The sequence below is a fragment of the Thamnophis elegans genome, chromosome 9 (assembly GCF_009769535.1).
Source record: "Thamnophis elegans isolate rThaEle1 chromosome 9, rThaEle1.pri, whole genome shotgun sequence".
NCBI classification, from domain to species: Eukaryota; Metazoa; Chordata; class Lepidosauria; order Squamata; family Colubridae; genus Thamnophis; species Thamnophis elegans.
This window is the reverse complement of record NC_045549.1, coordinates 74,648,776-74,674,605: the sequence shown is the minus strand read 5'-3', so window position 1 is coordinate 74,674,605 and position 25,830 is coordinate 74,648,776. Positions and strand designations below refer to the sequence as shown.

Genomic DNA, 25,830 nt, shown 5'->3' with positions numbered 1-25,830 from the left:
TCTTTCCCCTCTCCTTTCCTTGTCCTTTCTTCCTTTCCACTTCCCTTCTTTCTTTTCTTTCCATCTTAAATATATCTTAAACGGATATTTATTTCTGCTACAACACTCCTTTGAAGGGTTGGGGGTGGGGGTGTGTGTTGGAATATTCGGGCTGTTTTGCAATCTTATTCTTGCCAGAAACGCCAATGGAATGTATATATATTGAATGCCAAGTGCAACTCTTAACAATCTCCTAAGCCACACTCCTTATGATTTTAGCGCAAGTAAAGAGGCATATATGGCTCTCGCCTGTGGTTGCCCTGCATTTTTCAAGCGTCTTGCGTTTTTAAAGGAAGATGGGGAATATTTCCTGATGGGATCCCTCTTCCCCCCCCCCCCCCCTTCACTGTGGTGGGAGTTTTCTGGATTTGGTTTAGCAATAGCAATAGCAGTTAGACTTATATACCGCTTCATAGGGCTTTCAGCCCTCTCTAAGCGGTTTAGAGAGTCAGCATATTGCCCCCCATAGTCTGGGTCCTCATTTCACCCATCTTGGAAGGATGGAAGGCTGAGTCAACCTTGAGCCGGTGAGATTTGAACCGCTGAACTAGCAAGTCAGCTGAAGTGGCCTGCAGTACTGCACTCTACAGGAAGCCATTGTTGGAGCTAAGCAGCCACCAGGAGAAAGAGTTGACAAAACAGCTCAGTTCAAATTGGATCTGAGCAAGGAGTCAACAGGAATGTTGGAGTCCCTTAACAACTATGCTAACTAACTTAACGACTTCAGTGAGTCACTTAACTGTGCCAAGAAAGGTCGCAAAATGGGGCAAAACTCCCTCATTTTGCAAGAGAAAATTTGCAGTCGTAAATTGAGTGTGGTGCGGTGGCCTAGAAAGTGGAGCTCTCGCCTCAATCAGGAGGCTGTGAGCTCGATCCTAGGGAGAGGCAGATATTTCTCTCTCTCTCTCGGCACGATGAGAATATATTAGCTGAACAAAACTCCGCAATGCCGACAGGGAACGGCATCCGGCCAGTAAAAACAAAACAAAACACTGCTAGCTCCATCCAGTTGCCCAGACTCCGCCCTGCAAGGGATTACGGGGTCGTTAAAAGAGGATGATTGTAGTCGTAAATTGAGGATAACTATTTGTACCCAGTTTTTTTTTTAATCTAGTGCAGCCAAGGGCGCGGACTGTAATCAAGTATGGAAAAAAGTGAACAGACATCTCAAAGGCATCAAAAATTGGTTGCAATATCCTCAGATGTTAAACTGTATTTTAGATTTTTTTAGTTTTGCTGCTTCATTGGATGGGTCCATTAGAACGATGCCAAATCTGTACACGGAACAGGTGAGATCCAATTCAAGGTAGTCCTCGGTTTGTAAACAGCTGGCTCAACAATTCCTCAAGCTTGGCTTTGCCCAACAGCTGGAAGCCAGCTACCTGTCAAGCTGTTTCTTGAGAACTTTGATAAAGGCGTCCTTTGGCACTTCCACGTTTCCAATTCTCCTCATCTTCTTCTTCCCTTCGGCTTGCCTCTTCAAAAGCTTCATTTTCCTGGTAATGTCACCTCCGTACTGTTGGACAAAGCATTTAAAAAGTTCCTGGGTTAACACCAGTAAAGGAGAATATTTGTAGCTCAGGGATGAAATGAGGGGGGGGGGTCCTTGGTGGTCTCTGAGCTGGGTGGTTTTCTTGCAAATGTTTCATGACCCAACTAGGTAACACCATCACTGCGAGAAGGGAGTAGGGTTTACAGAAAGGAAGGGGAGGAGGAGGACTACTAATGGAGGGTCTTTGGTGCTCTCTGAGCTTGGTGGTTTTCTTGCAGACGTTCCATGACCCAGCTAGGTTACAACATCAGTGCTTAGAAGAGACCACCAGAAGGAAACTCCACTCTGTTCCAGCACTGATGATGTTACCTAGTTTGGGTCATGGAAACGTCTGCAAGCTCAGAGAACACCCAAGGACCCCACAATCCTTCCCCCCCCCACTCTTCCTCTCCACACACCCCACTCCCTTCTAACTGATGATGTTACCTAGTTGGGTAATGAAACTGTTTTAGGGGGTATCTCCGTTGGGAGACAGAAAATAGTGCAGCGGGATGTACAGCTAGAGAGAAGGTTGCTAATAAGAGACGAATAGAGTCTCAGACACTGCTAGTAAAAACAAGTAGCTTTACTACTACTAATAGCTTCACAAGCAGTGATAGTAGGTATTTGTTCAAACACAATTCAAAGAACAAACAATTGCTTACAGTCGCAGTTCACCTTCCAGTAAGTAGTTAGCAAGCATAGGAAAAGCAGAAGAGAGAGAGAGCTTTCCTGACTCCCTCTGATTGTAAAATTAATTACAGCTGATTGTAAAGTTAATTACAGCTGATTCACCCATTTAAAGCAACATCGACCATTTGGTATTGTATATGAATCTATATTGAATCTACCCAACACTAGGAGTATACTCTCAACAGAAATGCCTGCAAGAAAAGCTCGGAGAGAACCAAGTACCCCATAATCCTTTCCTCCTCTCCACACACCTCACTCCCTTCTAACTGATGGTGTTACCCAGTTTGGTAATGAGATGTCTGCAAGGAAACAAGCAATCTCAGAGACCGCCAAGGACCCCTCATTCTGAAATTAATAATTATTAATTAATTAATAATTAATAATTTGCAATAGCAACCAGAAAAAATACAAGTCAGTGTTGATCCCCCCCCCCGCTTCATTGCTATTATCCTAAATAATGAAAAACAAGTTTAAAAACTGTGAAGAATTATATCAAACACACCAGGTGAATTTAACCCAGGTTCAAACTTTAAATGAAGGGGATAAAAATCTTACTTAGGAAAAAAAAAAGAAATGGCTAATTTACATTAAGAAGAATATTTTTAAAAATGAAATACTAAGACTTGTGAAAACGGGGGGTGGAGGTGGGGAAATAATACTTACACATTTTGCCAGCACATCCTTTCTAAAAGCTTTCACCCTGGAAAATAAAGCAATAGCAATAGCAGTTAGACTTATATACCGCTTCATAGGGCTTTCAGCCCTCTCTAAGCGGTTTTACAGAGTCAGCATATGGCCCCCAACAACAATCTGGGTCCTCATTTTACCCACCTCGGAAGGATGGAAGGCTGAGTCAACCCTGAGCCGGTGAGATCTGAACAGCCGAACTGCAGAACTGCAGTCAGCTGAAGTAGCCTGCAGTGCTGCATTTAACCACTGCGCCACCTTGGCTCACCTTGGCAACTGGAGTTGCCTTTTAAAAGGATAATCCAAAGTATTCTGCAATTTGGAGTTCTGAAGCAGCGAATCGTTGCTAATTTGTGTTCTTTTAAATCTTTTTTTGCAATTGGAAAGGCTAAGAAATCAAACCCAATGGGTAACGCTCCGGCACTGAGCAGCTACTTAAAAATTAGTCTTTATTTTATTTCATTTATTTAAAGTTTTATTCGTTTAAAAAATTTAAGTTTATTTAAAGTTCCCGTTTCCATGCTTACGGGAATACAATATTTGGATTTTTCTCTTTTCTTTTTAACTGTCCTTTTGTGTTGGGTTGGAATTGGGGTGACTAAATGGAGCTGAGCCTTTACTGGCAGGATGCCCTTCCTGACACCTACATGGAGTTCGCAGCAGATAATTATTCATTGTGCCCAGAGAGAGAAATATCTGCTGCTACCTAGAATCAAACTCACAGCCTCCTGATTATTGAGTCTAGAGCTCCACCTCTAGGCTCTGGTGCCACGCATACAATTGGATATAGTATATATAATATAATCGGTCACTAAATGAACTGTCATAAGTTGAGGACCAACTATACATCCCACCTACTTTTCTGAAGGGACATATTTCCTTGAAGGCCAAATTTAATTGATTAATTTCCAATCTCAAAACGCCCGCTTTAGAAACTAGGATTATAAAGGTCGACCTCAACTTTAACGATCAAAATTGACGCTAAGTGAGAAATTGGTTTAACTGAGTTGTGCTCCGTTTTACGACTTTTTCCTGTCGCCTTTCTTAAGTGAATCGCTGCCGTTGTTACATGAGTAACGCGGTCGTTAAGCGAATCTGGCTTCACCCTGGATTGTGAGGTCGCGAAAAGTGGGTCGCATGACCACGGGGATACGGCAACCGTCGTAAATGTGGAAAAAAAACCAATTTTTTTCAGTGCCGTTGTAACTTCGAATGGTCACTAAGCAAGGACAAGTAGCCGCTTTAAAAAAAAATTGCTAGAAGAACCGAAAAGAAAAGGCTGTCATTTAAAACCAAGTTGAGAATAACGACTTACGTTTCTCTGGCAATTATTTTGTTGCCGAGAGCTGCCTGGATCGCAATTTCAAACATTTGTCGTGGGATGAGGTCCCTTAATCGCTCGCACATGGATTTACCAACAGAGTAGGCTTTCTCTCTGAGAAAGAAAAGAGAAGTAGGAATGGGTCTTACCCCAGAGGACATCAACCATGGACATCAGGAACGGAGCCCAAGAACGATGGTAAAAAAATCCCCACACGGATTCAGTTCTTTGATTTGCTAGAATGCAATAGACAGAATCTTTCCAGATTTTACTACTCTCGACCACAACTCACTTAATTGTTGTGACCCATTGTCAGAGCTGGCGGCAGATTCGGACAGTGAGGAGGTTGGGGAGGAAGATGGGCCAGTCCTGGAGTCTGGGGAAGGCTCTGAGGAGGGCTCCATGTGGGAGGCGGAGAGGGGGCCAGGGATGTATGCCAGTTATCAGCTGCCTTCAGAGTCAGACATCAGTGAAGCAGAAGAACAGCTGGAGCCTGTTCCCAGTGTGCGAATGCGCAGAGCTGCCAGACGAAAGGAACAGCTAAAGAACAGGGGTGGACTTGGGAGTAAGGCCACAGGTGGACAGTGAATGGCCACTCCCAGAGGGAATAAAAGAGGAGCGAAAGGGGAGTGGAGTTTGCAGGAGACAATTAGTTCGCTTAATTGATTCGTGACTCTCCGAGACTCCTTGCCAAGTTCTGCAGATCTCGGCCTGGCAGCTCTCCAAGCCAGATAAGGTCTGTGACTGTAAATCCTCCCTTGAAAGACTTTGCCGGACATCAATGAGCAGAATTCACAGTCAATTAATAAAAGTTTGCTTCCTGCTCTTGGGAAGCCATTAACAAATTTAATAAATCGAGGGCAACTTGCAATCTCTTTCCACAATCGTGGGATGAGCTCCCTTAATTGCTCGCACATGGATTTACCAACAGAGTAGGCTTTCTCTCTGAGAAAGAAAGAAAGAAGAATAGGTCTTACCCCCATATTCGTAGCGATACACCCCGGAAGATTGTAGGAAGTGATTACAGGTAGCCCTCCATTTACGATCCCAACTGAGCCCAAAATGTATGTTGTTAAATGAGAAATTTGAGGAATACGCCGGCCTCGGAGTTCTCTTTGTTGCGGAAGTATTACTTGGAACCTTGTCCAATTTCTTCCGGGAGTTTTGCCCCGTTTTTACCAATTTTCTTGCCAGAGTTACAAACTGCAAATTTGTTAAGTTCGTCCCACCGTTTGGGTAGTTTATTCAAATGATATTTATTATTATTTGAAATGGAACAGAACAGAATAGAATATGAATGGAATAATGGAATGAAGAATTAGAATAGGATAGAATAGAATAACAGGGTTGGAAGGGACCTTAGAGGTCATCTAGTCCAACCCCCTGCTTAGGCAGGAAACCCTACACCACTTCAGGCAAATGGTTATTCAATCTCTTCTTAAAACCCCTCCAGTGTTGGAGCATTCACGACTTCTGGAGGCAAGTTGTTCCACTGATTCATTGTTCTCTCTCTCAGGAAATGTCTCCTCAGTTCTAAGTTGCTTCTCTCCTTGATTAGTTTCCACCCATTGCTTCTTGTCCTGCCCTCAGGTGCTTTGGAGAATAGCTTGACTCCCTCTTCTTTGGGGCAACCCCTGAGATATTGGAAGATTGCTATCATGTCTCCCCTGGTCCTTCTTTTCATTAAACTAGACATACCCAGTTCCTGCAACCGTTCTTCATATGTTTTAGTCTCCTAATCATCTTTATTGCTCTTCTCTGCACTCTTTCGAGAGTCTCCACATCTTTGCTACATCGTGGGGACCAAAACTGGATGCAAATATTCCAAGTGTGGCCTTACCAAGGCATTATAAAGTGGTATTAACCCTTCACGTGATCTTGATTCTCTCCCTCTGTTGATGCAGCCTAGAACTGTGTTGGCTTTTTTGGCAGCTGCTGCACACGGCTGGCTCCTATTTAAATGGTTGTCCACTAGGACTCCAAGATCCCTCTCACAGTTACTACTATTGAGCAAGGTACCACCTATACTGTACCTGTTTTTCTTGCCTTAATACAGAACCTGAGTTTTTTCACCCTTGAATTTCATTTTATTAGATAGCGCCCAATGTTCAAGTCTGTATAGGAGACCCTATGGTACAGGGTCTCCTGCTTGAGCACAGGGTTGGACTAGATGACCTCCAAGTTCTATTCTGATTGGATTTGTAAAAAGGGACGTGCATACAATTGACTTACCTCGGAACAATAGTTATCAGCTCTTCCACAGATTTTCCATTTAAAAAAATATCCATTTTGACAAGATCTGCAGGCTGATACCCAGCATCTTCATAGTCAAAGCTGGAAACAGAAAAAGGCCAGTTCAACTAACATCACATACGAGCATTCTGGAAGGCACAATTTTTCAGCCATGTTGTAACTTTGAACTGTCACTAATGAATTGTTGTAAGTTGAGGACTACCTGTGCATACATGTGTATGGGCATGTGTCAAAACTTCTCGTGGCCTTCAATGCATTTGGATGTCTTGCACCTTCTGAGCCCCATGTGAAAAAACATCTCATTTTCAAAAAGTTAATAATAAAGAGAGAGAGAGAGAGAAGGGGAGGGAGAGAGGGAGGGAGAGAGAGGGAGGGAGGGAGGTGGAGCCTGGGCTGTCCGTCATCCTTCAGATGGAGAGTCAAAAGCCCCCAGGGCTGGAGGTGGCTGATGAGGAAGAGGAGGAACAGCTGGGTCCAGTGCCTGGCGCACAGATGCACAGAAGGCAGAGGAGAGGAGAGCAGTGGAAATCTATGTGCCGGTCCTTGGGACGGAAGAGCCACCACTGCTAGCGAACCCCCACCCTAGCTCTGGGGATCAAAGGCAGGGGATGGAGATGAATAGATGTGGCAGAGGAGAGGAGTGGAAATCTATGGGCTGGTCCTTGGGACAGCAGAGCCACCACTGCTAGCGAAGCCCCACCCTAGCTCTGGGGATCAAAGGAAGAGGGCGGAGATGAATAGATGTGGCTGACAATTATTCATCTCCCTGCCGTACGGATTTATTAGCCTGCGGTGAGAGAGAAATTTTTTGCCGGGGCCCGCCGGCGTTCCTAATAAAGGAATCTTTTGAGTTCACATCAGAGAGTTTGTCGTGTTTGGGGAGCGGGTTCAGAACAGTGTGGGAAGTCTCAAACCATGATATAACCGAGTTCACTCACCTGGCATAACCAGACGATAAGGATTTTAACGCATCAAAGAAATCCACCACAATTTCGTTCAGCGGGAAGAGATAAATCAACATGACCCTGTAGTCATCCATGTACACCATGTCCTTCTGAACCGCTCTTCGAGTCTGACAAAATCACACAACAGTCTGAGATGAACACCCAGGGGGTGCGATCCTACCGGCTTAGCAACCGGTTTGCTTCGTGCACGCTTCGTCCATGCGCCTGGACTGCAAAGCAGTATATAAGTCTGAATGCTATAAGGTTTCCTAAAAATGCCCTAATTGATTCATGAGTATCGAGCCAAGTTTCAGCACAAAACTAGTCATTTATTAGAAGCACCATAGGCAAGATCTGTTCGCAGCCAAGCCTCTGCTTTGTTTGATTTATAGCTGAACTTTACCCCCGTTCCTTCCCTCCCCTCAGTCTGTGTCATAAATCACATTCCCCAATGAGGTGCACCCCTCCCAAGCCTGCTGCAGCCATCTGAGATCCGACTTCAGCCGACAGTATGCGTGGAATGCACTCCTCCCCCTTCTCTCACTATGACAACGTTGGGAGTTGACAGCTATTGCTATCTGTTCAGTGAATCCCGGCGGTTGTTAAGTGAGTAACAGAGTTGTTAAGTGAATCCGACTTCCCCATTGACTTTGCTTGTCAAAAGGGGACACGGCAACGGTCGTAAGTATGAACCGGTGGCCAAGGCTCTGAATATTGATCACAGGGAACGCCACGAAGGCCGTAAGTGTGAAACACGGTCCTCCGTCACTTTTCCCAGTGCCGTTGTAACCTTGAACGAGGAACAGTTGTAAGTCGAGGGCTCCCTGTACTGCGCAATCGATCTCAGTTTAGAGAGGCGGAAGATGTTTCGCGACAGCGTCGGGGTGGGTGGGTGGTGGTATTAGCGTGGCTCCCAACCTTTCGCACGATACGTGCAAAACCGAGCCGACTTATCCAAATCCCTCGTCTTGCCATTCTAGAAACAAAGATCTCAGTGGTGAGCTGCTGCCGGTTTGGACCGGTTTGTCTGAACCGGTAGTGGCATTCAGCGGGTGGGCCTGGACATCTGCCCCGGCGCTCTCCCATCCTATATCGCTGTGTTTTTGAAGCTGTGCATGTGCCGAAGGCGCGCGGGCACATTTTCGGTGCTGGGCGAACCTGTTGTTACATTATGTCACGCTCACCTCTGGAAAAAACCCCATATATTCTCCGCAAAGCATTCACATGATTGAAGGTCGGCCATTATGATCACTGATGTTAAGTTTTAAAGGCTTACATTTTTCACTGGCCTGTGCCGGGCCAGTGACAACGTGCGTCGCTGGTTGAGAGCCGCTGATTTAAAATTCAGGGGTTTCTACCGCAAAGCCAGACAAATTCCTGCAGATAAATGCAATCCCTCGTGTCCCTCAGCTCAATAAGGATTGATTAATCAACCACGGAGCCTGTCAGAAATCACACCCTCCATGCCACAACGCTCCCCACCTGACGCACCAACCTGGCAAAGGGCTAATATTTGTCCAATATATTCTTTAGGGGTCACGATAGTGCCTAGGATTATCGGCTCCAGGTATCCCGTCACCATGGATTGGTCAGGAAACTCGGCGGGATTCACGATCGTGATTTCCTCTTTTCTGTGTTCCTGCAAAAACAGGAAAAGAAGAAGAGGAAAAGACGCTATTTTAAAAGCTTTTTAGTAAAAGAAAAAAATTAAAGGTTCCCCTCGCGCATATGTGCTAGTCGTTCCTGACTCTAGGAGGCGGTGCTGATCTCCGTTTCAAAGCCGAAGAGCCACACGAGAAAGTTATATTCCAGAGGAAAATGTCATATTTGACCAGCTTCATGATGTACTAAGTCCTGGAGAGTTCAACTAACTTGTGGAAACTGCCAAGAATTACGCTCAATTTATCCTCACGCACTAACAACCTGAAACTTTTTTTAAAAATAAAAAATCATCACCTTTATCAATTTGGGGGAAGAAAGGATGGCCTTGTAGGGAACCGTGGGAGCTGTCAAAATGACCGAGGCGTTGTGTTCTTGTTCCAGGCGCTGATTAAAAACTTCCATATGTAAAAGGCCAAGGAACCCCAACCTGTAAATTCAACATTACAAATGAGATTTTTTTAAAGGGTACCAACCTTGCAATTTCGCTAAACGAAACATTCTTCAATCTCCAAGCCAAACGAATTTTGATCAGCTGACCACGGAGAGGTTTTAACAGTCATTAAGTGTGAACAATGGTCCTAAGCCACTGGTTTCAGTGCCATTGTGACTTTCGAAGGGTCGCAAAGTGAACTGTTGTTAAATCAAGGACTGCCTGGAGCGACGAATGGAGGGGTAACTCACCTCCATCCGGCCCCCAACGCCAGGCTGTTATCCCGTTGAACGGTTACACTGGAGTCATTAAGGGTCAGTTTTTCCAGGGCTCCCTTCAAGTTAGAATATTCGGACTGGTCCGTTGGAAACACTCCTGTCCAAAGAGAAGGTGGCGTTTAGCCAGAAAGGCAATGCTGTGGCTTGTTGCGCAGCCGAATCAGGTGAGAAGGTGTGGGAGTCCGCGTCAGCATCGAGGCAACCTGAGAGCTCCGAGGGGGAGGAGGGAATAGAGCTGGCAGAGAGAGAGAGAGGCGGAGCCTGGGCTGCCTGTCATCCCTCAGCTGGAGAGTCAACAGACCCCAGGTCTGGAGGTGGCTGATGAGGAAGAGGAGGAACAGCTGGGTCCAGTGCCTGACGCACGGATGCACAGAAGGCAGAGGAGAGGAGAGCAGTGGAAATCTATGAGCCGGTCCTCTCTTTGTCAGCTTTTCAAAGAATTTAACAGCAAACCACTTTTAAAAATTTGTGCCAAGAAAACTGCAAAAACTAGTCCAGGCAGCCACTAGGAGTCAAACCTGACTTAAACCCTCCCCCCGTCCCCCCCAAGTCTTTTGACCAGTGCCCCCCCCCTTACCTGCAAAGACCATTGGTTTTGCGGATTTAAACCCAGGAAACGGTTCCACCGGCTGATTATGCAAATACACCGTATCTCCTATTTGAGCATCCATAATCTCTCTCATTCCAGCAATCAGGTAGCCAACCTGGCCAGCATATCTAAAAGAAAGTTTTTACGATATTACACAAAGACGTTTCAAGTCATAGTAGACTAAGACGATTAGGAATTGGGTTACATCAACTGTACAATGCCTAGAAAGAGCGCTGGGCCAACTTTGGATGTTGGAAGAGTTGCAAAGAGTTGTATTGTTTTAAGAATAGAACGGAACAGAATGGAATAGAGAAAGAATGGAATGGAATAGAATAATGGAGAACAGAATAGAATATGGAATGGAATGGAATAGAATAGAGAAAGAATGGAATGGAATAGAATAATGGAGAATAGAACAGAGTATGGAATGGAATAGAATATGGAATAGAATAGAATAGAATACAATACAATAGGAAAATAGAATATAGAATGGAATAGACTAGAGAAAGAGTGGAATGGAATAGAATAATGGAGAACAGAATAGAATATGGAATGGAATAGAATAGAGAAAGAATGGAATGGAATAGAATAATGGAGAATAGAATAGAATATGGAATGGAATAGAATAGAATATGGAATAGAATAGTATAGAATAGAATAGGAAAATAGAATAGAATATAGAATGGAATAGACTAGAGAAAGAATGGAATGGAATAGAATAATGGAGAACAGAATGGAACATAGAATGGAATAGAATAGAGAAAGAATGGAATGGAATAGAATAATGGAGAATAGAATAGAATATGGAATGGAATAGAATAGAATATGGAATAGAATAGTATAGAATAGAATAGGAAAATAGAATAGAATATAGAATGGAATAGACTAGAGAAAGAGTGGAATGGAATAGAATAATGGAGAACAGAATAGAATATGGAATGGAATAGAATAGAATATGGAATAGAATAGTATAGAATAGAATAGGAAAATAGAATAGAATATAGAATGGAATAGAATAGAGAAAGAGTGGAATGGAATAGAATAATGGAGAATAGAATAGAATATGGAATGGAATAGAATAGAATATGGAATAGAATAGTATAGAATAGAATAGGAAAATAGAATAGAATATAGAATGGAATAGACTAGAGAAAGAGTGGAATGGAATAGAATAATGGAGAACAGAATAGAATATGGAATGGAATAGAATAGAGAAAGAATGGAATGGAATAGAATAATGGAGAATAGAATAGAATATGGAATGGAATAGAATAGAATATGGAATAGAATAGTATAGAATAGAATAGGAAAATAGAATAGAATATAGAATGGAATAGACTAGAGAAAGAATGGAATGGAATGGCATGGAATAGAATAGAAAAGAATATCGGACTATAGAATAGAGTGGAGTGGAGTGGAGTGGAGTAGAGTAAGTAGGATAGAATATAATATTGGAATATAGAATAGAATAGAACAGAATGGAATAGAATAGAATAATAAAGAGTAGAATAGAATAGAATATAATTCTTTATTGGCCAAGTGTGATTGGACACACAAGGAATTTGTCTTTGGTGCAGAGATGCTCTCAGTGTACATAAAAAGGAGGGGGAAGAAAAAAGCGAGGGAAAAATACATTCATCAAGAATCATAAGGTACAACACTTAGTGATAGTCATAGGTTATTAATTTAATAAATCATTTAATTTAAAAATAATAAGATAATAATAAGATAATTTAATTTATCACTATGACTTAGTGATAGTCATAGGTTACTAATTTGCATTTGTTCATGTGTGTTTGTGTGTGAGAGAGAGATTGGGCAACCACTTTTCTGAAATGGGGATGGACTAGAAGATCTGCAGAACTTGGCAAGGAGTCTCGGAGAGTCACAAACCAATGAAGCGAACTCCTGCAAACTCCACTCCCCTTTCATTCCCTCTGGGAGGGGCCATTCATCGTCCACCTGTGGCCTTCCTCCCAAGTCGACCCCTGTTCTTTAGCTGTTCCCTTCATCTGGCAACTCTGCGCATTCGCACACTGGGAACAGGCTCCAGCTGTTCTTCTGCCTCACTGATGTCTGACTCTGAAGGCAGCTGATAACTGTCAGACGGCCCTGGCCCCCCTCTCTGCCTCTGACACAGAGCCCTCATCCGAGCCTTCCCAAGACTCCAGGACTGGCCCAGGTTCCTCCCCAACCTCCTCACTGTCCGAATCTGCTGCCAGCTCTGCTGGCCACAATATGAACAAAACTCCGCATTGGTGACTGGAAGGGCATCCGGCCATTCTGCTTCCAGCTGTGCTGGTTGCTGGCGGGCCACAACACCCGCTCTCTTGGGCTTTACCAAAACTTACAGTTTATCGGTTGGCCGCTGGTCGGGTGTCAGAATCCCTACTTCATTCACTTCGTAAACCTTCTTAGTGTGAGCCGTTGTGATCTTTTGGCCTTTGTGGATTTCTCCACTGAACAGTGCGATGTTGGCGATCACCCCTCTGTAGGTGTCGAAGGTGGAATCGAACACCAGCGCCTTCAAGGGCTCATGGATATTAACCGCCGGCCTGTTTCACAAGATGACCGATAAGATGTCACAAAAAAAACTGTAGAAAATTATCGCTCGGCATCCAGTGTCCCCCCATCAAAAGGAAAGATCAGATTATAACAGCATCCTCTTCGTTGCTCTTCTATGCACTCTTTCCAGAGTCTCCACATCTTTTCTACATCGTGGCGACCAAAACTGGATGCAAATATTCCAAGTGTGGCCTTCCCAAGGCCTTACAAAGTGGTATTAACCCTTCACGTGATCTTGATTCTCTCCCTCTGTTTTGTTTTTAATATATTTTTATTCTTTTTAAACAAAACAACACATAGAAAACAAAGCAAGAGAAGAAAAAACCAACTTTCCTTCATTTCATCAAGAATGTCGTTTGGTTACAAGTTTTTGTGGGTCAATTCTTAAGATTAAGAATAACATCACTGGTTTTGCATTAAACATAACTGTCATTGAGCATTATGTGTTCAAATCACCATTAATATTCTTTCATTTGTAACAATCCTTATTTCCTTGAATTCATAATTATCTATCCAATTAACAATGGGCCTTTAGAGTATTATAATATCACCTATCTCCATTCGGACGAGAAATATAAGTTGGAGTGGAGAAGATGGATTGAATATATTCAAAATAAATATGGGACTAAGAAACTCCAGATAGCTTATGATTGAAGGAGCAAGGAATGATATAACCTGTTTAGAGTTAATTTAACAAAAGGCAAGTTGAAGTACAAGTGAGGGATGATGCTAAAGTCTGTTAGTTTATTTTAGAATATGGTTGTTAAAGATTTATACCCTTTATTTGCTCTGGGAGGTTGGGTGGGGGGAGGTTGGGTGGGGGGAGATGGGTTCAGGTGGGGGAGGTTGGGGGAGGTGAGGTAAATATTTGTAAAAGCTTTTAAAAACTTTTAATAAAAAAAAATTAAAGTATTATAATATCACCTATCTCCAGGGAGAAAAAGCGAAGATTAGAACAAAAAATTCCCATTAATTTATAATATACATTCATGTTTTCAATTGACCATAATGTCACCAATCATCCAGAGTTTTCCATTATTAATTATTAATCCATATAGTATTATAGTATATAGTTAAGTATTTCAAATCATATGTATATCAATTGTTCATTACATCATCATTGGTCCATTTTAATATACAAAGATCTTTCTAATATAAAATGGTCACTACATGCTATACCAAAAGTGTTCATATCATCCCACTCTTATACATTTGAGATCATTATTGTCCTTTATATATCATATGAATAGTGCTCTATATCATAACAAAAAGAAAACAAAACTTCATAACAATAACTATAACTTTCTATTAACCTGGCATTCTCTCCCTCTGTTGATGCAGCCTAGAACTGTGTTGGCTTTTTTGGCAGCTGCTGCACACGGCTGGCTCCTATTTAAATGGTTGTCCACTAGGACTCCAAGATCCCTCTCCCAATTACTGCTGTTGAGCCAGGTATCACACTTTTGCAAACTTTGGCCAAGAAAAGTTAACGGGGAAGCTGTTCTGTCCCCCCTTCCTCGCTCGTTAACAGACGACAGGCAGACAAACTTAAAAGGAAAGAACTTTATCAGTCCTCGGCTCAGACTGGCTGCGAGCCCAAAAATAAACATAAATAAAGTCTCTGGCAGAAGATAACAGAATGCAAAACAAAAATCTCTTACGGCAAAACAATTCACTTCTCCAAGTGTCTCCTTGAATCAGGGTTACAGAAAGCAAATCACTTCTCCAAGTGTCTCTCACAAACAAACCACGACCGATGAATGATGAACGAATGAACGTTGACTCCTGCAACCACTATCCGACCTTTTATCACCAGAAGACGCCACTAACGAGCCCCAGCTGCATTGTTAATCTTGCATCCCGACTCAACTCACAGCAAATTTCTGCTGAGTCACAACAGGAAGCCAAATTCATTTAACAACCATGTGGTAACTTACCCTCCAGCGACTCACTTCACAACTGGCGCAAGAAAGATAATAAAACTCACTTAACCAACGTCTCCCTTAACAAAGAGGAATTTTGCAGCCTAAGTATCATCACTTAGGTGCCGTTGTAAACTTGGAACAGTCACTAAACTCAACTGTAAGTTGAGGACAACCTGTACGTATTCAAATCCGAAGTGACAACTCTGAGGGGGAAAAAAATGTGACAGGAAAAAGCCAACTTACGGGGGAATCCGTTCAATCACCGCCTGAAGTATTCTTTCAACATTTGTTCCGAGTTTAGCTGAAATCTGAAACGAGAGATTTAAGAAAAAAAACACGCAAACAATTTGGCCTCATTTTAGGGATGGCTGTGAGGCACCCAAACTAGTCCAAGGGAATTGCTTCCATTGTAACATTCCTTATACAGGCAGTCCTCGACTTACGACCAAGGTTTCTGTCGTTAAGTGAGACATTGGATAATAGGACCTTTCTTGGCACCGTTGTGGCAAGGGATTCGCTGCTGTGGATAAGTTGGTTTGTAACCCAGTTGTTAAGTGAAACTGGCTGGCCCCATTGGCTTCGCGTGTCGGGAGGTGGCAAAAAAGGGATCACGGGACGCCCCCTCCCCCAGGATATGCTGCAACCGTCATAAATACAAGTCAGTTGTGGTCAAGCACCTGAATTTTGATCATGCGATCACGAGGACACTGAAAAATTTGTAACTTTGAAAAACGATGGTGAGCCACGTTTTTCCGTGCCGCTGTAACTTTGAACGGTGGCTAAGTGAATTGTTCTTAAGTCGAGGATTGCCTGTATCTGAAAAATTCTTGCCCAAGGAATAGCATAAAAGTGCTGTTTGTTTGACAATCACAGCCATTTCCCAACGGAAGTAAATATTTCAGCAAAGTAAACATCAAGATAACACACTGTAGGTAGCTAGAGCTGTAAAAATTAGTTTCTTTCGAAAGTTTTATCTTTCCTATAATTGAAAGAGAAAAAAGAGAGAGAGAGAGAAACCAGATGTTAAAATTAACTGGAGGAGAGTTAAGAGAGAGAGAGAGAGAGAGAGAGAGAGAGAGAGAGAGGGAAAGAAGGAAGGAAGGAAGGATGAAGGGAAAGTTGGAAGAAGAAATAGAACAGAAAAGAATATAATAGAATAGAATATCGGAAAATAGAATAGAATAAGAATAGAATAATAGAGAATAGAAACAGAATAAGAATAGAATAGAACAGAACGGAAAGAACAGAATAGGAATAGAATATTTGGCCAAGTATCATTAGACAAAGAAAGAGTTTAGGAAAGAAGGAAGGAGGGAAAAAGGGAGAGAGGGAGAAAGGAGGGAAAGGAAGGAAGGAAGCAATGAAGGGAGCAAATAAAGGTAAGTAGATACAGGTAGACAGTAGTTAAGTAGGGAAGGAAGGAAGTGAGGGAGGGAGGGAGAGAGAAAAAGGAAGAAGGAAGGAAAGAAGGAAGAGAATGGGAGGAAGGGAGGGAAAGAAAGGAAGGAGGCAATGGAGGAAGCAAAGGAAGGCAGCTAGATAGGTAAGTAGGGAAGAGAGGAAGGGAGGGGGAGAGAGGAAGAAAGGAAGGAAAGAAGTAAAGGAAGGAGGGAGGGAGGGAAAGGAAGGGAGGAAGCAATGGCGGAGCGAGGGAAGGTAGGGGAATAGGTAGGTAGGGAAGTAAGGGAGGGAGGGAGAGAGGGCAGGAGGAAAGAAAGAAGGAAGGGAGTGAGGGGGCGAGGGAAGATAGGTAGGGAAGTAGCGAAGGGAGAAAGGAAAGGAAGGAAGGAAAGAAGGGAGGGAGGGAAAGGAAAGATGCAAGCAATGTCAGGAGCAAGGGAAGTTAGGTAGATAGGTAGGTAGGGAAGTCGGGAAGTCGGGAAGGAAGGAAGGAAGGAAGGAAGGAAGGGCACAATTAGCTAGATTCAGCTGCCAAACCCAAACAAGGAAATGATCTATACTGTCAAAAGTGACCATCCATCCTCGCAAGCAAATTATCAGCCTTCAGGACGATTTCAGGGAAATCTCTGCATATAACACAACTGAGCGCACATCACTTTTCAGCATCAAGCTGTGATCCTATACACATGTACTATAAACTCCCTTGAATGGGATTTCAAGCAATCTGCTTCTGAACGGGCCGCCCTCGCAGTGCGCGGTTCAGAAAATCATTTGGCTTATCCAGCTAAAACCATTTCTACACATTGGGTGGGTGGGTGGGGGTGGAAAAAAAAGCACAGGTATATTTGCAAACTGGGAAAGGGCGTCTTACTCGAATGCAATCTTCTTTGAGAATATCAAAGGTGTTTTCAATCTGAGCTTCCACCATCCCTGGGTTGGCATTCTTGAGGTCGATCTGCAAAACAGCGAAACGATTATATTAATTCAGATTAGGCCAGTCGCAGCCATGAAGCAAAGCTGGAATTCCATTGCTGCGAAATGAGAAAAGATAATATATTCTTAGAGGGGTGATGGGGTGACCTTTGCCCATTTGCTGTTGTTATTTTTTTTTTAATACTAATAATCTGAACAAACATCTGGATCTTTTAAGGCAAAGAGGATTATTTAGAGCAAATGCGTGAAGCGGCTTGACAAATAAACGTGTAATCTTAGAAAGGGCCTAAGGTCAGTCTCCATTTTAAGAAGAAAACCCAGTTTGGTTAAGGCGCCAGGCTAGAAATTAGGAGACGGTGAATTATAGTTCCGCCTTAGGTATGAAAGCCAGCTGAGCGACTGTGGGCCAATCACCAGGTGACGGGGAGTTCTAGTCCCACCTTATCCATAAAAGCCATCTGGGTGACTGTGGGCCAATCACCAGGAGACAGCGAGTTCTAGTCCCGCCTTATCCATAAAAGCCAGCTGAGTGAGTATGGGCCAATCACCAGGTGACGGTGAGTTCTAGTTCCACCTTATCCACCAAACTCAATTGGGTGAGTTTGGGCCAATCACCAGGAGACAGTGAGTTCTAGTCCCACCTTATCCATAAAAGCCAGCTGAGTGACTTTGGGCCAATCACCAGGTGACGGCGAGTTCTAGTCCCGCCTTATCCATAAAAGCCAGATGAGTGAGTATGGGCCAATCACCAGGTGACGGTGAGTTCTAGTTCCACCTTATCCACCAAACTCAATTGGGTGAGTTTGGGCCAATCACCAGGAGACAGTGAGTTCTAGTCCCACCTTATCCATAAAAGCCAGCTGAGTGACTTTGGGCCAATCACCAGGTGACGGCGAGTTCTAGTCCCGCCTTATCCATAAAATCCAGCTGAGTGAGTATGGGTCAATCACCAGGTGACGGTGAGTTCTAGTTCCACCTTATCCACCAAACTCAGCTGGGTGACTGTGGGCCAATCGCCAGGTGACTGCAGTGACTTAACATATGTGGCTAGGAAAGTCGTAAAATGGGGCAAAACTCACTTAACAACCGTCTCGTTTAACCACCGAAATCTTGAGCTCAGTTTGTGGTCGTTAGCCAAGCACCGCCTGTACGATTTGCAAAATATCTAAAATTTAACCGATGCTGTGCAGAACGTGGAAATCTTACCTTATTTATAACGGGAATGATTGAAAGTTGTGCTTCATATGCGAGGTAAAAGTTCGCTACTGTTTGAGCCTGGATACCCTAAAAAAAACAACAACACCATATTAATTCCGAACAGTTCGCAGTAATGTTTTACATCGTTTGCAAAAATAGCTGCTTAAGCAGAACAGAAGCCCCAAAGAAATCTGTCGATGCAACAATAGAGAGAAACGTACATTTTTTCTGCTCGGACTCCTGAAACAAAGATTAGCTGTAAATACTAGAAACAGAGCAAGTAACATTTTTATTCCTAACTAGCTGATAACCCCTATATTTATTTATAAGGGGGCTGGGGGGAAATGTCCTGACCAAACCTAATTTCTAATGTTGGATTTTCCCCACCGATGTTTTTATTTTGGGCAAAAATAGCATCGATGGTCACGAACCAAAGCGGGAAGAAAGCACGAAAAGAAGATTTACTCCAGGTGAAACATCGTAGCCTGAAGTGGCATTCAGCCGGTTCGGATTGGTTCAGGTGAACCGGTTGGGAAAATTCTGCCCACTTCAGGGAACTGGCTAACCCCGCCCCCAGACACTTTTTAGGCTGGAAAATGGCCGAAAACGGCCTGAAAAATGGGCAGGGGCATGGCCAGCCAGTGGTGGGATTAGTCCGAACCGGTCAGAATTGCTGAATTCCCCCTTTGCCTTTGAGGCGAGTGGCCGGGAGGCAGGGTTAGTGCGATGAGTGACGTTGAGTTGGCCACACCCATCCAGTCACATGACCACCCAGCCATGCCTATCCCGCCAGAGAACCGGTTGTTAAATTATTTAAATCCCGCCACTGATCATAGTTGCTGTTTTTATTAACTTTGGTGCCCAATCTTGGGAGGCAGAGGGGGCGTCTCTAAACGCCCATAAAACATCTAGAACAAGGGCAATAAAATAATATCGTATCTGATTAAAAGCTCAACAGTACTGTAACCATTTGTTTCCTTCTGCCTTCATCGGCCTAGTTTTAAGGCACCCGACGCAGGTATCCCATCTCTGAAAATCCTTAATGCACCTCAAAAGGGGAAATTAATATGGACAGAAAATTTCACGTGTTCCAGCTTATTCTTTCATTTAAGATTCCTGACTAAGATCACCAATTCCTGTTTTTTTTTACAAAGACCTATGAGAGATCCCTTTCGGTTTGTGTTTTTGAAGGTTATTTAACAAAGTCCTTTGTATGGTGTGCCAAGAGTGGTGAGGTGGCCTAGTGATGGCGATCTGGCCTCACCATCAGGAGGCTGTGAGTTCGATCCCAGGCAAAGGCAGATATTTCTCTCTCTGGGAAACGATGAGAATAGATCTGCCGAACAAAACTCCTCATTGGCAACAGGTAGGGCAGTGGGCCAGTAAACACTCAGCTTCATTCAGTTGCCTGGATTCCACCCCGCAAGGGGTTATAGGGTCATTAAAAGAAGACGACGATTTGTTTGCTGAGCCAGTTTTTCATAGCCTGTATGCGGGGAACTGTTTCACCCCTTCAGAAACAACACTCGACTTAATTTTGAAAGCCTACCTGGTTTGCGTCTACAACCAACACGACTCCTTGGCAGGCTGACAACGACCGTGACACTTCATAGTTAAAATCCACGTGGCCCTGAGCAGAAGGGAAGAAACGACGGATGAAGGGCATCAAGAGTTTGCTGGGGTGTCATCCGCACACACACACACACACACACACGTTTTATAAATCAAAGCATACCATATTTGTCCTGGAAAAATCCAAGCGATCAGAATGCAACAAGGTGTTTTATCTGTGTGAAACTTGTCAGCTGATAACTGTCAGACGGCCCTGGCCCGCTCTCTGCCTCTGACACAGAGCCCCCCTCAGAGCCTTCCCCAGACTCCAGGACTGGCCCAGGTTCCTCCCCAACGTCCTCACTGTCCGAGTCTTCTGCCAACTCTGCTGGCCACTGGTGGGCCGCAACATTTTCACGCCCTCTTGATAATAATGGGGAACCTCAACAAGCAGGCGGAAGGCTTGGTTGCGGTTAATATATCAGGAGGTGACAGCGCAGTGCGAGCCTAACAACCCAAGACCTGGATGGCAGCCACCGATTTTGGCTTTCAGCTTTGCGGCAAAACTTCCCAGTCACAGCCAGCCGTGTACTTACAGGTGTATCAATGAGGTTCAAGAGGTAATTTGTTCCTTCGTGGTTATAAATGAGGGAGGCCGTCTGAGCCTTCACCGTGATGCCTCTTTCGCGCTCCACTTGCAGTTTATCCAGCACCTGCTTATTATGGTCTGTTTTGGCAATTGCTCCTGGAGGATCAGAGAGAGCCCTTGATTATGGTTCATCATTGTGAAGAGAGGCAGAGCTGCGTTGTCTTGCCAGGTGTTTTGACCCAGCTCCCCACACACGAAAAAAAACGTCTGAAGTGAACTCAAAGATTCCTTTCTTAGGAACGGCGACAGCCCCGGCAAAAACTTTCTCCCTCGCCGCAGGCTAACAAGTTTGTTCAGCAGGGAGATGAATAATTGTCTGCCACATTTACTCATCTCCGCCCCCTGCCTTTGATCCCCAGAGCTTGGGTGGGGCTTCCATCCCAAGGACCGGCCCATAGATTTCCACTGCTCTCCTCTCCTCTGCCACATCTATTCATCTCCGCCCCCTGCCTTTGATCTCCAGAGCTAGGGTGGGGCTTCGCTAGCAGCGGTGGCTCTGCCGTCCCAAGGACCGGCCCATAGATTTCCATTGCTCTCCTCTCCTCTAACACATCTATTCATCTCCGCCCCCTGCCTTTCATCCCCAGAGCTAGGGTGGAGCTTCGCTAGCAGCGGTGGCTCTGCCGTCCCAAGGACCGGCCCATAGATTTCCATTGCTCTCCTCTCCTCTAACACATCTATTCATCTCCGCCCCCTGCCTTTGATCCCCAGAGCTACGGTGGGACTTTGCTAGCAGCGGTGGCTCTTCTGTCCCAAGGACCGGCCCATAGATTTCCACTGCTCTCCTCTCCTCTGCTACATCTATTCATCTCCGCCCTCTTCCTTTTATCCCCAGAGCTACGGTGGGACTTTGCTAGCAGCGGTGGCTCTTCTGTCCCAAGGACCGGCCCATAGATTTCCACTGCTCTCCTCTCCTTTGCCACATCTATTCATCTCCACCCCCTGCCTTTTATCCCCAGAGCTAGGGTGGGGCTTCGCTAGCAGTGGTGGCTCTTCCGTCCCAAGCACCGGCCCAGAGATTCTGCGCATCCGCGCGTCAGGCACTGGACCCAGCTGTTCCTCCTCTTCCTCATCAGCCACCTCCTGATGACTCTCAGGAGGGGGCTGTTGACTCTCTATCTGAGGGCTGACGGCCGGCCCAATCTCCGCCTCTCTCTCTCTCCCTCCCTCCCTCCCTCTCTCTCTCTGCCAGCTCCATTCCCTCTTCCCCCTCAGAGCTCGTCAGTTGCCTTGATGCTGACCCGGATTCCCACTGCTCCTCCTCCTCCTCCTCCTCCTCTGATTTGGCTGCTGAAGGGGCCGGTGGTTGATAGGCCACAACATGGTATTGGAAAAGAGGGGATAAGACCATTTCTCACACTTATGACCATGTCAGCATTCCCCACGATCATGTGATCTAAAACTCCCCAAATTTTAAGACTCCCTTCCACGGAGAAACACGATGTTTTACAAATTGGGGATCTGAAACATCGGAAACGATTTTCCTCGTGGAGTTTTGAACAAGTACAAGAAACTTGGCCTGGCAGTCTGTAACCAAATAGGCAAATACAGAGGCACGCGCTTTATAAAAATTACGGCACCTGTTATTTCCAGCAGCCGATCTGCTAGCGTACTCTTTCCGTGATCCACATGGGCGACTATGCTAAAATTTCTAATATTTTCTGCAGGAAACAACGACATGTCCACTGTATCCTAAAAAGATTTAAAAAAAGAAGAACACAAATTACTTAAAAGCCGTTTTAAAAACTGTTTCACCACAAGAGTACTTTCACAAAAACATATTCTGATTGGATCGTAATAACTTACATTTCCTGATGAAAATACGTACGTGGTTAGAAAAAAACGATAAAGCAACATATAGATTTAAAGCCAGAAATATTCTGGTTAGGCATTTTGCCAGAAAAAAATATATAATAAAGGGAATGTATATTTAATACTAGCTGATTACTGATTGTTGGGTATTAATTTATAGGGGGAAAAATGTCTGGACCAAATGTAATTTCTAATGTTGGATTTTCCCCATTACCAGAGGGAGCCCCCTTGTGGAGTACTGCGAAGCCATTATCATGGTAACTCCACTGTGCTGCACAGTAGAGGCCATTTTAAGGCACAACAGGCTGTATCTTAACAGAACACACAGTGCAAAGGGGTTTTAGGAATGTGGCCGGCATGACTCAACACCGAAGGCGCACGGAACGCTGTTCCCTTCCCACCAAAGGTGGCTCCTATTTTTCTACTTGCATTTTTACATGCTTTCAAACGGTTAGGTTGGCAGAAGCTGGGACAAGTCACGGGAGCTCACTCACGCAGTGCTAGGGATTCGAACCGCCGAACTGTCGACCTTTCTGATCAGACACCCTTGTGTAAAAGTTAGATTGCTTTAAAAAAAAAGCTGAACTCTTTCTGTACAAGTAAGTAACAAATTGCAATCACCTTGTTTGTCTTTGAGCAATATTTCCTGGAGGGAGCAGCATGATGTAGGGAAGGTTTTAATGCCGAAAGAGAAAGATATGAAAGAAAAGTAGCATTGTGGCTCAGCTGATGACCCCTGATGGAGAGATATAATGCCTTTCTCAGAAATGAAGGCATCCTTCCAGATTTAATCCCCAGATAGAGGCTGAACACAGGAAATGTTCAGAGAGGCCTATTATTCAGAATAACGCTTCCACAGATATATTCATTTCTATAATAACCACAGGACGTTTTAGTCCAAATTCCATCAAAAGAACAGAGGTAAAATGAACATTAAAAAAGGCAGGACAAAACCCACCAAAAATCATTGTGTCCATTTCCTTTTTCATATAGGGGGGATAGGCTGGATAAATTGTGCCCCCCCCCAAAATATTAGCTTTGTTTTTTTAAAATAATATGCATCAGTTGCTCCAATTTTATCGTGAACGAGGTTGCTGCGAATTAAAATTTAATGGAAATTTAAATTTCCTCTCCTTTTTATGCTCTTGCGTTCCGTTGCTTCTGATTTTCACTCCTTTTTCTTCTCTTTATACGATGCCGATTGACCTAAAAGAATAACAGATAGCGGTTTCAATTGCAGCAAGCTGACAGAGTCCCAATTCCACCACCTCATCCAATATATGTAATCCTCGACTTACGAACAACTTTTCCTTTGCTAAAGTGAGAACATTTGTTAAGTGAATTTCGCCTTCATTTTAATGACCTTTCTCGCCACCGTTGTTAAGAGAATCACTGCAGATGTTAAATAAGCTTCCCAGTTGGGTTGGCTTGTCAGAAGGCCGCAAAAGGGGATCGTGAGTTTTGACCCGTTTTTATGACCTCCCTTGCCGCCCTTGTTAAGTGAATCCCTGCAGTTGTTAAGCTAGTTGTTAAAACACACCTGCCTCCCCCATGGACTCGGCTTGTCCAAAGGTCGCAAAAGGGATGGGGGGGAATGTCACGCGGACCCGGGACACTGCGACCGTCGTAAGTGCGAGTCGAGTTGCCAAATGTCTGAATTTGGACCACGGGACCCTGGGGAATGGGGCGATGGTCCCAAGTTGGCAGTTAGGGCCGGGGAAAAACGGGTGAGGGTCCGGAGTCCCTTCCCCCCCCCACCCCCGTTGTAAACTTCGGACGTCACTAAGCGAAGCGTCGCGTCGCAAGTCGAGGACTACCTGGATAGCGTGCTTGTTGGCGCTTCCTGGGAATCCGGATTCATGGAAGGAGGCCCCGGGACCGTCCCCAGCCCAGCAGAGACTCGCAGCAAGGCTTCGGCGCCTCCCCCCACCGGGTCCGGTCCGGACCAAGCCTGTGCTGCCCCGCGTGTTAGCCAAGAAACACGCCGGTCCCTTCCACCAGAGTGGAAATAGAAAAGGTCCAGAGAGATGATGCCCTTTGCACGCCCTGATTTTGCAAAGGGGGGGCCCTAGATAGCTAACCGGGTGCAAGATTGCAATGCACGGATATTGTGCAATTGCAACGGCGTGCAACGCGCAATGGGGTGCAATTGCACGCGCGGGAGAACAAGTGGGGTTCGCTTTTGCGGCCAGTTCCCCCCCCTTTGCTCTCTCTCCTTCTGCCCCTTGCTTGCTTCCTTCCTCCCTTGCACGCCCCCCCTCCACCGGCCTGCAGTTGCTTGATGGGTTATGTAGTCGCAGCTGCGCCTTGCAAATAATTTTTTCTTTCCTGGGAAAACGCTTTAGAAAAAACTCTTAGGAAAGTTTGGGGGAAAAAGGGGGCTCGGAAGTGTCAACCTGGGAACAAAAGCAATCACTCTTTATATTTGTTGTAAGTTTATAACGCGAGGGGGGAAAGTGGCGAAAGCATCTCACGCGCATGCGCCTTAGAGCAGAGAAGCCAGGGGAAGCGTTCTATTGGTTTAACCGCCTGGGAAGGGGGGGGAGGAAGCTACTACAGCTCCCGGCAGCCTCAGCGGGCGGGGCCAGCAGCAAAGGTTTATGGGAGTCGTAGTTTAAAGGCAAGGTTGCATTACTGCAGCTCGCCTAGGGGACTTTGAAACAGCGCAGCAATCCAGGGCTGGAAGGGACCTCAGAGGACATCTAGTCCAACCCCCTGCTCCAGCAGGAGATCTGACAACGGCATTCAAAAGAGCGACTTGTGATCCTTTTACACGCTCACGACGCCATGCTCAAAATCCCAGACGCTTGGCAAATGACTCACATTTACGACGGTTGAAGGGTCCCGGGGTTACGTGACCCCCTTTTACGACCTTCTGATGAGCAAAATCAAGGGGGAAGCCAGATTCACTTAACAACCCTGTTGCTAATTTAACAACGTCAGGGATTCACTTAACAACGGTGGCCAGAAAGGTTGCAAAACGGGGCAAAGCTCTCTTAACAAATGTCTTAGCAACAGCAATTGTGGTCGTAAGTCAAGGGCTGCCTGGATTGGAAGGGGTGGTGGAATGGGGACTGCCGTGCCCGTTCCCTTTGAATTCTTGGCAGGAAAGGTGAAGGATATTAAGTTAACAAACAAATAAAATTAATAACGTAAGTATTGGAGGAATCACAAAAGGGGAAGCGAACAAACAATATTCAATTGCATCCTAAAAGGATGAAAATATCCAGCTGTCTGCAAGGAATATAAATCCTTCCATCCTTCCATTCAGTCCATCCAGTCAGAGCTGAAGAAGCTTCTTGGAATGAGAAGAGAAACGCCTTCAAAGAGAGAAAAAAAAAGCAGAATAGCAATAGCAATAGCAGTTAGA

The 25,830-nt window shown here is 44.7% G+C and overlaps 1 protein-coding gene across 1 annotated transcript; it reads right to left on the bottom strand.

Annotated features, from left to right (window-relative positions):
- Positions 1–1,237: 1,237 nt before the first annotated feature.
- Positions 1,238–24,642, bottom strand: GUF1 (GUF1 homolog, GTPase). Its single transcript, XM_032224521.1, is given in 19 exon segments — positions 1,238–1,492; positions 1,495–1,555; positions 2,927–2,963; positions 4,266–4,385; positions 6,504–6,605; positions 7,463–7,596; positions 8,964–9,107; positions 9,425–9,557; positions 9,812–9,935; positions 10,416–10,555; positions 12,779–12,982; positions 15,161–15,225; positions 17,190–17,273; positions 18,458–18,535; positions 19,998–20,078; positions 20,596–20,744; positions 22,229–22,340; positions 23,082–23,666; positions 24,278–24,642. Coding segments are annotated over 18 exon segments (1,992 nt in total). The 5' UTR covers positions 23,238–23,666; positions 24,278–24,642; the 3' UTR covers positions 1,238–1,424.
- Between the last annotated feature and the right edge of the window lie 1,188 nt (positions 24,643–25,830).